The 12,030-nt window shown below is 50.0% G+C and overlaps 1 protein-coding gene across 3 annotated transcripts in view; it reads left to right on the forward strand.

Moving 5' to 3' along the window:
- Nucleotides 1-12,030, forward strand: part of PLXND1 (plexin D1) — a 70,433-nt gene that overhangs the window by 15,084 nt on the left and 43,319 nt on the right. For all 3 annotated transcript variants that reach the window (XM_032121189.1, XM_032121191.1, XM_032121190.1), the window contains exons 2-8: nucleotides 1,123-1,299; nucleotides 4,260-4,391; nucleotides 6,124-6,224; nucleotides 6,896-7,025; nucleotides 7,579-7,753; nucleotides 9,222-9,330; nucleotides 10,215-10,317. In XM_032121189.1, the coding sequence (XP_031977080.1) occupies nucleotides 1,123-1,299; nucleotides 4,260-4,391; nucleotides 6,124-6,224; nucleotides 6,896-7,025; nucleotides 7,579-7,753; nucleotides 9,222-9,330; nucleotides 10,215-10,317 (927 nt within the window). The remainder of the gene's footprint in view (nucleotides 1-1,122; nucleotides 1,300-4,259; nucleotides 4,392-6,123; nucleotides 6,225-6,895; nucleotides 7,026-7,578; nucleotides 7,754-9,221; nucleotides 9,331-10,214; nucleotides 10,318-12,030) is intronic.

A 12,030-nucleotide genomic window follows, 5' to 3' on the forward strand; every position in this document is an offset into this window, starting at 1 on the left:
CCCAGCTCCTGCGCAGCTGCCGTAGAGAGGAGGTGCTGAGCATCCCTTGAGGTCCCAGGTGGCTGGAGGTGCCTCTGTACCTCAGCTTCCCTGCGGAAAGGAGCCTTGGAAGCTTCAAGTGGTGATATTCTTAAAGAGTAATGAAGAGGAGCTAGAGAAAATCCATAAGACAAGTAAATAAACCCAAGTGAATTTCTAAATATCTGTTTGTGAAGGGAAGGAATTGTTAAACCAGAAACATGAATGGCTTGCCATGTCCTCTGTTTAGTATAAAAAAGTTGCGTGGCCCAGTTACAGGGCAAACATACACACTTAAGAATTTGGTCTGTGATTTTACTTTTTACTAGAATGAGATGTGGTAAAACTGCAAAATGCATTTAGAGGATACCTGCCACTGCCGGGATGCCAGCCCTGCCGGGGAGTGTGACAGTGTGGTCACAGCCTCTTGTAGGCTAAACCTGGGGTAACACTGTAGATGATGTGGTATTGGCCCTTGAAACGTGCCCGTCATTTGAACGGCTCTGGCTGCACCCGCTGCAGCTCAGAAAAGCTGCTGCAGGAGTGACAGCAGGTGAATTGTTGGCAGTGAGACTGTTGTGATGTTCAGGCATTGTCGAATCCATCCAAGTTGTCTGAGCAGAAATTACATGACAATCTCAGGGGTTTTGGAGTGAGAGGGTCATAAATCTTGGGTGCGTCTTGGCAGGGTAGCAGGAATACAAGACATCAGTTGCACATGCAAATGCTGCTGTCATGCAGCAGATGCACTAATTAATTTAGCACAGGAGAGTCAAGTCTGTTGTCTTGCTTTGGGCCAAACAAGTCAAATGCCTGCTCATAGACACAGGTCAATGACAAGTCCTTAACCACTGTCCTCTTGGCACCTGACAGTGAATGGATGTGGGAGCCCTGCTGTCAGCCTTATGCCCCATGTGCCAGCCCTTGCGGGTCAGCTCGTCGTCCAGGGCCAGTTGCATTTTCGTGTTCCATGACTCAGCAGTGAGGGGCTCTAGGAAGGCAGAGCAGGGCTCTGAGAAGTCTGTCCCCACTGCTCCTGAGGGAGGATGGCAAGGGAATGTACTGAAGTTTGTGCAGCCTGGTTATATTTGTGTCTCTCCACAGCTGCAGCCGGAGCAGCTGGACTGTGGAGCCGCACACCTTCAGCACCCACTGGCCATCGTGAACCCTGTCACAGCCACCCCCATCTTCACCTACAGCGGCCTGACTGCGGTGGCAGTGGCCAGTGTCAACAACTACACAGTCGTGTTCCTGGGCACGGCCAGTGGAGGACTCCTGAAGGCAAGTGGGGCCCAGCAGCACCAGCATGGGGCAGCAGATTTGGGGACAGGGTGGGTGTCGGGGCTTCCCCTTCCATCACCTCTGTTCTGCCCAGAGGATGACATCTGTTGTCCACTTGGTTTGAGCACCTGCTTCCATCAGGCAGTGAGGAAGTCTTTGGGTACTGCCATAACCTGGACAGTGATACATGCTGCCTGATGACTGGTGGCTGTTAATCACTGCTCAGGGCTGCCATGTGAGCAGGATGTTTTTGATGAACCCTAAGCTGAAATGCTATTGTAGAGCATTGAATTATTAAATATTTTTATTAAACGATTTTGTTAATTAATATCATTGTAGAACAAAACAATTATATACACAATATGATATAATTTTAACTACAATGTTTTGTTATTATTTTACTTGTTGAAGTTATTAAAATTATTAAAAGATCTTCTAATAAATTCTCCCTCTGAGCTGCTGGCTTTGAAGACTCCGTGCAGAGAGGGGAATCATAAAGAGATTCTTCTTCACAGCTGAGCTCAAAGCAGGTGTGAACCCATGCTGGAGTCTATTCTAAATAACATGCCAGAGGTGAAGCAGGGTGATGCAATGCCCCAGATCCACAGCCAGGATGCAAGGCCAAGCTCTCTGTAACCTTAGTGCTTGAAGTTTGCCAGAGAAAGTTTTGATTCCAGGCAGCCACAGCAGTCTGATAAACTCCCAGTATCAAAAGTCCACAGAGAAGAGGGGGGAAAAGGCCTGGAGCAGAGACAGCTGATACCTGCTTTATCTCTGCCTGGGGGGACTGGTGCATAATGTGGGATATTGGATCAAAATACTTGGATAGAAGAAAACTTATCCAGTCTCTTCCCTTGTGTCTAAATGCTCCTGGCAGAAATGTGGGAACAATCACAAAGGAACTCCCTGCTTTGATTTTTGCCCACAAGGGCAGGTAATTTGGGAGGGTGGGAGGGGAGCTGGCATTGGGCCAGGTGCAGCAGGCTGGGGGGCACATGCCACACGCAGCGCAGCCTGTTCACACGGCATTAACAGCTCTGCTCCATTATCATCTCGGAGAGCCCAGCCTTATCTGCAGTGCCTCCATTAGGGAGAGGCTCCTGGCTACCCTGTGCTGGGATAATTTGCTCAGATAGCTGTAATCTAATTCCACAACACAGCTGCATAACCAGAAGCCCTCCTACCTTTGGGGCTCCTTGCTCTTTGGCACGGGACGCAAGATGTTTTGCGTGAGCAAATCATTCAGATTTGTTGCCTGAGAAAAGACAGCAGAGGGGCAGAAATAGTGCTTGCCCAGCTCCTGCCAGCAGTAATTAGGGCTACCAGGGGCATGTATGGGGAATTAATGCAATTCTGCGGCTGCAGACGGGCATTTGGTGAGGGCCAGTCCCACATCTAGCAGTCGTGAGAGGGACAGCAGTGCTTGGGCAGCATGGCTGCGGTAAGACATGCCAGGGTGTGGTGCTCTCACGGGTAACGGTGGGCGGGAGGGTTCTGTCCTGACAAGTCCCACATGTCCACATCTGGAAGGCTGCAGACAAGTGCTGCAGTGGGGTTACCCGGGACTTCACTCACTCTGCTCCCACCAACACCAGGGCAGCGCTTGTCCTCCAGCCCACCCCAGCCTGCTAGCCTGCTGCACCAGGACCGGTGGTCACTGCCCCCCTGTGCTGCTGTGACGGCTCTCCCCCAGAGCCTGCAGCCCCCTGGGATGTAGGGAAAGTGCCTGTGTGAAGAAGGTGTAGGGTAAACGTGCCCAGGAGGCAGAGGGACCGAGGCACAGGTATCTGTAAACAGCCACGTGTGGAGCACCTCTCAGCAGTGAGGGAGAGAGGATGGTTGCAGAGCTGCAGCAGAGAATGTCAGGGCTCAGTTCATGGACATCTTGGGTGATCCCAGGGAAATAATTTAGCTTCTGGCTAGCCAGCTTTTAAAATGAACACAATGATAGTTCCCTGTTTTTTCTGCACAGCTCTCAGTGCTTGCATGTGATTCTTAGCAGAGAGAAGCCTCTGCTTTGAGCCTGTGCTGTCATACTGGGGTGTGTCAGTGCTGCTCTAGTGTAAGAATTAGTTAACCTATGTTAATTAATTAATCCACACTTTAGAGAGCAGAGGCATACTTGGTCATTACAATTATTACCTTCCCTTGCTAGTAAGGAGGCAAGGATTTTCCTCACTCCCTTTCTGTTTTAAGCTGAAAAGTGGCTGTCACAAGAAATTGTGTAGCCCCATTGTTATTTCCTCTCAGCAATGCCACATTTAATTTACTGTATTTTCAAGTCAAATTCCAAGACATTAAGAGAAGTGAAAGGCAGGCTGATGCTGTGCCCCCTCCTCCATCACTGCCAGCACTTCAGCTGGTGATTCATGAGGCAAGGTAGGACTTGGCACTCTTGTGGCAGCTGCTGTGGTCTTCTGGAGTCAGGAGGGATAGAAGCTTCTTCTCGCTGGGAGTGATAACACTTATTTTTCAAATATTCAGGGAGCAGGGGATGCCGTGCTGTACAGCCATGTTGCTGATTTGCATTGGTTTTCATTAAGTTTTGGAAACTCAATGTTCTCTGTACAGAATGTGCATATGTATGGGATGAGGGCTGAAGGCTGGTGCCACTTGCATGAGGGTAACACAAACGCTGCTGTTCCTGCTGGATGCAGCTGTGCAGGGGTAGAGCCTCCAATCAGACACTTTCCAGAGGTACCCCCTCAGAGGGACCAGGGACTGTGAGGGTCCTGCGCCACTGAGCAAGGCTGGGGTGCCTGTCCACTGACACAGAGCAGAGCTGACTTTCCAGGAAAGCTCTGTGTGTGCAGCCTGCAAAGTGTGCAGGGATTCACAGTGCTTGACCATGTGGGGCACCATTGTATACCACTTTGGTTTTTGTTTATAACCAAGGAGAAATAATCTTCTCCCCTTAGTGTTTGAAAATGGTCTCAGTGAGTGGCTTCTTCTCTCTATAGATCAACCTGGACAGTACAATGAGGGTTATTAGCAGGAGATCCATTTCAGTGGCTTACGGAGAGCCTGTCCATCCCATCATGCAATTTGACCCTTCTGATTCCACCTACCTCTACCTGATGACCTCTTACCAGGTGAGATCTTCAGTCCTCAACAAAACAGTTCTTGGAGCACATCATGCATTTGATTTAGCTCAGAGCTGGGAGCAGAAAGGGACAATAAGATTTTCTTTAAGATTAATGGTCAGAGCCAAGATGTTCAGAGCTTTGGCTGTCACCAGGCTTTCTGGGGAGGTGCCTGTCCATTCTCCTCTGCTGGGTGAGAACACCATGCAGCCCAGCTTATCAGGTCTATGTGGTGGTCAGATAAAAAGGAGAGTGAAAGATACTGCAACTGATTACACTTATGGGAATGCAGAAATAAGCCAAAGTTGTTCCTGTACAGAAACCCCAAAATAACAGTACACGGTCTTTAGGAAGGCTTTCAGGAGATGCTACAGGCAAAAAGTCTGCCTGTCAGAAGTGGTCTCTGGGGAGGTTTCTGCTCAGCCCTTGGCAGGAGGGCTCTGCAGAGACCTGGAGAGGTGCAGCAGGTACAGACAGACGGTCTCATCTCCATCAAGTTAACAGAGGAGGAAGATGAGAGCTGAGCGCTCCAGGCACTGGTGGTTTGTCCTGAATTACGTTTTAATCTGCCAAAACAGATGCGCAACCACAAATGTTACATGTTGCATTTGTATTTTCCAAGCTCTAATTCCCTGCAGATTGGTCATTATCATTTCACAGACCCCTCCCAGGATGCCTCTTTAGCTGATGGCTCCGACTGTCTCATCTCAGCCCTTCACTGGGCTGTGCCCTCCACTCGAGCTGATCAAACACCCTGTGTGGTGCCTCCTCTGACTGCTTCTTTTCCAATAAATCTGATGAGTTAATTTTTCTTTGGTGGAGTTAGCATCCTGGGAAGCTCCCCAGGAGCTTGACAGGGTTGGGGTGGGATTGCTGAGCCCTGCAGAGCTGGGGAACAGTGACGTCCTGTGAGTGAAGTGGGGCTCCGGCCAAGGAGCCCACAGCCCGGGGTGTGCTCCCCTGGTGGGAGCTCAGGGCTCTTGGCACCTCACATTTTCAGTCCCCACTGTTCCAAACCACTCAGGTTTCCTTCCCAAGTGTTTAGAGATCAAAGGAGGAAAGAGTAGAAACCAACACATGCTTTCCCTTCCAACTGCTCCTGCCAAGTGAGTCCCCAGAGGTACTTTGATTTTTTTACAAATCAAGGTTTCTAGAGTGGTGCTGCTTTCTGATCTTTGTGTAAACAGCCAGAGAGTGCTGGGCTCTCTCTGAAAAGGAGCTTTCTGCAGGATTGGGTGAGAGCTTTTCACAGAGAGGGACAAGCTGCGAAGCCATCTCCATCTGACACCTCTGAAAGGTGCAGTGTCACACTCTGTAACCTGGTCATCACATGGCTCCTGCCATGGCGCCAGCTGAAAAGGAGCAGCTCAGCCCAGCCTCGCTCAGCCCAGCTCAGCTGGCTACAAACTCTGTGGGTGCCGGAGCCCTTGGGCATCCTTCCTGTCTTGGGGCTCATGGCCCCTGGCTTAGACAGGCTCTGGGGGCCCCCAGTGAGCAGCAGACAGCTTCTTGGGCTCGTCCCCATGCCGAGTGGCTGTGGCACAGCTCCTGCTTCCAAGCTGTGCCAGAGTCTGTTCCCGTGGCATGGTGGGTGAGTTTGCTCCAGGCTAAGGGGTATCGCAGCCCGAGGTGCTGGTGTCTTGTCTCCAGCTGCACGTGGCCGTGCTGGTGTGTCCCAGTTGGGAGGGTGCTCCTGTGGGGCTGTGACAGCTTTGGAAGCAGCTGTGCTGTTGTTGTGCAGATGACGCGGGTGAAGGTGGCTGCCTGCAGCCAGTACTCGACATGCACGGAGTGCCTGGCCGCCGCTGATGCCTACTGCGGGTGGTGCACGATGGAGACCAGGTAGGACCAGCCGTGTCTGGTGCGCTTCAGCCTGTCCTTTGGCCCTCAGCCTGGGCAAGAATTTCTGGCACGTTTTGTATTTCCCCACAGTCACACTACCAACAGTCTTTTTCCATTCCTTACAAAATACATGCTGTTAAAAACAATTGCATCTGGCCCAAAGGGTTGGGATGTTCTTCAGAGCCAAAATTTCACCATAGCTGCATTGTCATGCCACAGGCAGCTGCCAGTGCAGAGAATCTTTTGCAGGTGTTAAACCATGGGACTGGGAGAACCCATACCCTATGAAAGTCCATCTTTTGCCCCTGCAGATCTCATCTATCAGCAGAAGACAATCACACGCAAACAGGGATATTCAAAATTAGATTCCACATTTGCAAACAGAAGATGTTGGACAAAATGTCATCCTCTTCTCCTGAGTTTGGGTTCAGACTGGCCTTCCCCTGCCTTCCTCAGTCCCGGTGCTCCACTGGTGCTGTGGGGGTACATGCTTTTATCATGGCAAGCAGACACTTTAAACCTAGCAGCAAATATTTAGGCTTAGCTGCATGGATGAAGGAGAAAGATACAGACACAGGATTTTCTCAGGATCTTCCCTTACAAGAAATTCAACATTTTTATCAGCTGTTTTAAAACTCATGAACCGTGAGCTGTTCCTCTGTTCGTTTCAGGTGTTCTCTGCAGCATGAATGCACCAACTTCACAGGGGCCAACTTCTGGGCGAGTGTGAGTGAAGGAGTGCAGCAGTGCCCCTCCATGACCATCCTGGAGCCTGAGATCAATATTGACAAAGAGAACCCGGTACGTTTGATGCCAATACCCAATCAATCCCCTGCAGCATCCTTAGAGCCGTTGCCTGTTCTCAGGCCGGTAACTATCTGTGCTCCTCCCGTGAGCAGCATGGCTCCTTGTGGCTTGGATGTGGGGATGCTGAGCTCTGCTGCATGCTGCTGTGTCAGGCCAAGGCTCTCGGGGAGCTGGGGGTGACCTGCTGCACCCCAGAGCCTGAGCCGGCTGGATGCCAAGTCTGCGGGCAAACAGCACCTAGAGCCGAGTCCATAGGCAAAAAAGACCTGGAGCTGCTGCACCAAACACGCAGGGGAGGGTCACAAAATTTCAAATACAGACAATCAGCTGCAGACAGCTGAATCAACTCATTTCCTGGTTTTGTGTTGTTGCTATTTTTATATTTTAGTTATATTTTAAAGGTTTTCATCAAAATATTGTTTGTTTCAAGACAGACCCTGTCTGTGGGCTTGTTTTGGAGTTGCCTACCTCTGAAAAGCTTCTAAAATGTTGAAAATTTCTAAATATAATTTTCTGTGATAATAACTGACTTTTTTGTCTCATATAGGCCCTAATAATACAAATAAATGGAACTATCCCAAACCTGAATGGAACAAATATTTCATGTGACTATGGAAACAACATCCACACAGTAGCCAGAGTTGCTGGGGATTATGTAAACCAATTTATTTACTGCAGTTTGCTTCCACACGAGAAATATCCAGCATTTCCTCATGACCAAGGTATGTAGAGGCAAACAAGCTGCGTTCCTTCTGACTGCTTTTGTGGACATAGTTTTTGATAGGCTTTATTTCTTTTTTCATCTGTATGCACAGTTAACACATACAGGGAAGAAAAGCCCAAAGCTGCTTGTGTTTTACAGGGCATATGACTCCGAAGCGTAGGAGTTCCACCATCTTTACATGAATTGATAGTATTTTAAATCTATCAATTTTTGTTTTAAATGTCAGAATTTAAATGCCAGTTCATGTACTTATTTTTATCTGGTTCAAGCTTCTGCTTTAGATTTAGTTTGTACTAAGCCAAAAATGTTTTAGCCCCAGGCAAATAATGTAGTTTTTATATTGATATCTCAATTGCTGTGTTTAGTTTCCCTCTAAAACACATGCTGCCTTTCAGGAGAAGTTTTGGAGGAAGAGCGAGTGGGTACCTAAAGGAGCTCAGGAACTCTTAGCCCCCATTTTGCAATCAAAACCCAGACAGAGATGTCCAGTGTCCCCTGTTCTCTGATGGTACCAAAGGGGATGCCTGTCTCGAGGCTGCCTTTGGAGGAGATGAGCGCCCGTGGATGAGGCTGAAGTCAGCTGAGCTGCTGGCTGAGCTGACCAGATCTGAACTGGCCTCTTAGTGATGGAGTCAGCCACTCTCAGTGTGTTCGGAGGAGTTTGATGCTTCATTCCAGACTTTAGTGCTTGTTAAATTTTCATCCTTCAAGCCTGGAGTGAATGTGCTGTTGAAGATGGCTGACTTGAGTAGGGGGAGAATTAGCTAGTCCTTTTGAAAATTCCACTTTTCCTAGGCCCATTTGTAAAGCTGCATTGCTTTTCTCCCGAACTATCCAAAGAATGGGAGATCATTAACTGCTCTGTATTGTTGGTTACAGCAATGTCCAAATGAATTTCTGGAATCCAGTGCGCTGATTTATTGTCCGTATTCTGAAAGAGGCATTGTTTCTTCTCCCTGGTGCTTATATGGCAAAATTGCAAAGAAAAAAAATTAAGCAATTTTGGGGGGGAGGGAAGGTAGCATGGTGTGTTGAGCAGCCAAAAAAGGGATTTCCGCTCTCTGCAGGTTTGTTGGCATGGGGAAAGTGAGCGGGACTTTAAAACATGGTAACTAACATGTTTTAATTACCACATTTTTAAAAAACATAATTTGGCACCAACTGTATGTGAAGTCAATAATTAAATCTGCTAATTAACACTTGCATAACATGCTGGAATTTTGTGCCGAAAGACATAATGTTCTTTTCTGTGAGAGTAATGTAAAGTGCTGATTTAGGAGGGAAGAGCTGAAGGTCAGAGGACAAAAGATGACTGGTCCAAGCTCTGAAATGCAGCTCGGAGGAAGCCCTAGAGAAAACAAATCAGATTTAGCCCTTGTTTTCCCAAGGCGTCTCTCTTGTCTACTGAGTGTGAGTGTGAGCAAGGGGCTCTTGCAACCCAATATTCTTTGGCTTGATTTTCTCAGACCACGTGGTCGTTGAAACCTCTCTCCGGGTCAACAACAAAAACATTATCCGGGCCAATTTCACCATCTATGATTGCAAAAGGATTGGAAACATTTACCCAAAGAGAGCGTAAGTGACCCCAGTGTACAGGCAGCGGAGCCACCACGGGTGGTGGCAGGGTGTGGGTGGCACTGGGATGACAAAAGTGGGGTGGTTTGAAGCTGGGAGGGTGCAGCACAAAGCTGGATGAGGGTCCTCCCATGTGGGGTTAATGGGGGAGCACAACCCCTGCCAGTAGGCAGCTGAGGGCCTGGGCAGGATTTGGCAGGATTGTGGGAGATGGGATGCCAGAGGAAGGTCCTCAAACCATCTGGACATGTTGGGTTTCTTTTAAACATGAATAATATTTTTATATAAAGCTTGTTCTATTAACCCTTCAGCAGCAGAGGTGGCCTCCCCAGCAATCTGTAGGGGCATCTGTGGAGTGTTGGGGAAGGGAGGGTCATGCTCTCTTGGTCATTCCAGCCCTGGGTGGGAGCCCCATCAGATTGATGGGGACTCTGGTGCCACACACCAAAACTCATCCACCTCTCAGGAGCATAAGAGCAGGACCTGACCACAGGACCCTCCATGGCTTCACAGCGCCCGCCAGTGCTCCCATGTCTGTGTAAACAGCAGGGAGAGTCTTTGTCAGGTCCAACACATCAGGCTCCTCAGAGAGACAGATGAGGGGAAAGAGCATTTTTTTGGGGAAAACCATTTTTTGTTAAGCAGGGGATGGTGGCTCCCAGTCTGCTGTGGCCTGAGGCCAGGCAGGGATGCCTGGGGGTGATGGGCTCTGGCCACATCCCCTGCCAGCTCCCAGGGAGAGGAGAGGGAAATCCAGCCTCTGCCGTGGGTTTTTCTAGGCACCATTAAAGGCTGAACAGTGTGAAGATGGGTTGCAGGGCTGAGGTGTGGCCCCTCTGAGCAACCTATACTCTGCTTTTCTCACCATGCCTTTGCCATTTCAGGTGCACCAGCTGCCTCTCAGCCAGGTGGAAGTGTCACTGGTGCCCCTCCGCCTACACCTGCGTCTCCAACCACTCACAGTGTGACGACATGCTGCAGATGAAGGTGAGGCCCCTTAAACTGCTGCTCAGGCTCTGAGCCTCCTCCAGCAGTGGCTGGCACTCGCTGGCCGTGGCTTGTGCCCTGCTGGAGTTGGAGCACCGTCCTCAGTTGGAGCTCAGGAGGGGGATGTGTGGGGGCAGGTAAGCTGCAACTGCAGCGTGCTGCGCCGTGCCGAGGCGTGTGTGTGAGGAGGCTGGCAGCTGGCTAAATGACTCAGCTGTCCTGGTGCCTCCTGTGGGCTCCATCCCTTGGCTCTCCATCTCTTCTCATACCTGGAGCAATGCTGCTCTTTCTCCACATCTTGGGCCACCTGAGTTTGAGTACAAGAAGAAACAGCCACACCACCATTCCCTCAGCTTTGACTAGAGGTTGCTGTATGTTAATAATGTGCTGGAGCACCACTGGTGGTGCTCATCTGGAGGAGAAAATCGCCCCTTTCCAAGTTGCAGGTTTAATGCCCAGAGGCTCAGAGTGTTCCTACTACTGAAATTTAAATTTAAGTTAATTTAAATAAAATGGGCCTTTTAGGAATCAGTCTGCTCTAGATCCAAGCCAAACTTTTGCACTGTAAATTGAATATCCTTTTTGCACCAGTGCTCTGCTCTTAACTCAGGTCTCCAGCATTCCCCATGCTCATCATTGAGAGGAGTTTGGCCCCGTGTCAGATGTGCCACCCTCACTCTCAGGCTGACCCTAGAGCCAGCTCTGGCATTTGCTCTCCTCCAGGGGGAGGAGGTGGGTGGCTTTGAGTGCAGGGCATGGGGGTGAAGCTGAAGCCACCACATTGCAGCTCCACGGGGACCCTGTAAATCCCTGGGAAACAGGGATGGAAAAGTTCCTGCCGGGTGGCAGCTCCCAGCAGCACGGGGCAGTGTGTTGGGATCAGCTGTGCCTGCCTGTGCATACCCAGGTGTTTTGGGGAAGCAGCCTCTTCTTTGTCCACTTCACGAGTTTCAGTGACTGGTGTTTTCTCTGGCTGTCTCGATGGGTGCTGGGAAGTTGAAAACCATCCTGATGGCTGCTCCTGTTGGGTGTCTGTCCTGTGCCAGGGCCTAGGGAACTCTGCAGGGGTCTGGCACGTGCCAGTCTGTTGGGGCAGTGGGTGCTCATGCTGTGTGTGCTGCTGGGCACTGCTGTGCTGCTCGGGCCAGGGACTTGGTGTCAGTCTCAGCAGTGATGCTGGGTGACATCAGGGCTGTGGGGTCACCCGGGGACTGCCCTGGCTTAGTCCTCAATTAGTAAAGGACTAACTTCATCTCGTCAGATCTCCTGCTCCAGAGGTACAGTTGGGCTGGATGCTGGCCTGCTTGGGCACGTTTGTTTTCTCTCTGTGCCTCCTGCTGATCTCGTGAGCAGGTGCAGGAGAGGTGCTCTGTAGCCCTGGAAACACGGTGCTTTCATCGTGCAGTCGGAGCTTTTGGTAAACAAACCATTGCTGGTGCAGCTGCACCTGAGCATGGCTCCGCAGGGAGAGCAGCATCGTACAGCTCCATCCACAGCATCTTAAACATTCTGCCCCTTTCCTCTGACCCAGATGGGAAGGCTGTAGTCAGCTGGAAGCTCTATTTCTTGTCACTGGTGAACAGCAGGAGAAGGGGCTGCAAGATGACAAGTTAATCAGTCCTCTGAAGTGTATTTCTCTGGGAAGCTGTGCCAGCTGTGGTGACATGCAAGGACTCACCAGGCCATGGGAGGTTTTGCTTGAAATTTCAGTTT

The sequence above is a fragment of the Corvus moneduloides genome, chromosome 11, assembly GCF_009650955.1.
Source record: "Corvus moneduloides isolate bCorMon1 chromosome 11, bCorMon1.pri, whole genome shotgun sequence".
Classification (NCBI taxonomy): domain Eukaryota; kingdom Metazoa; phylum Chordata; class Aves; order Passeriformes; family Corvidae; genus Corvus; species Corvus moneduloides.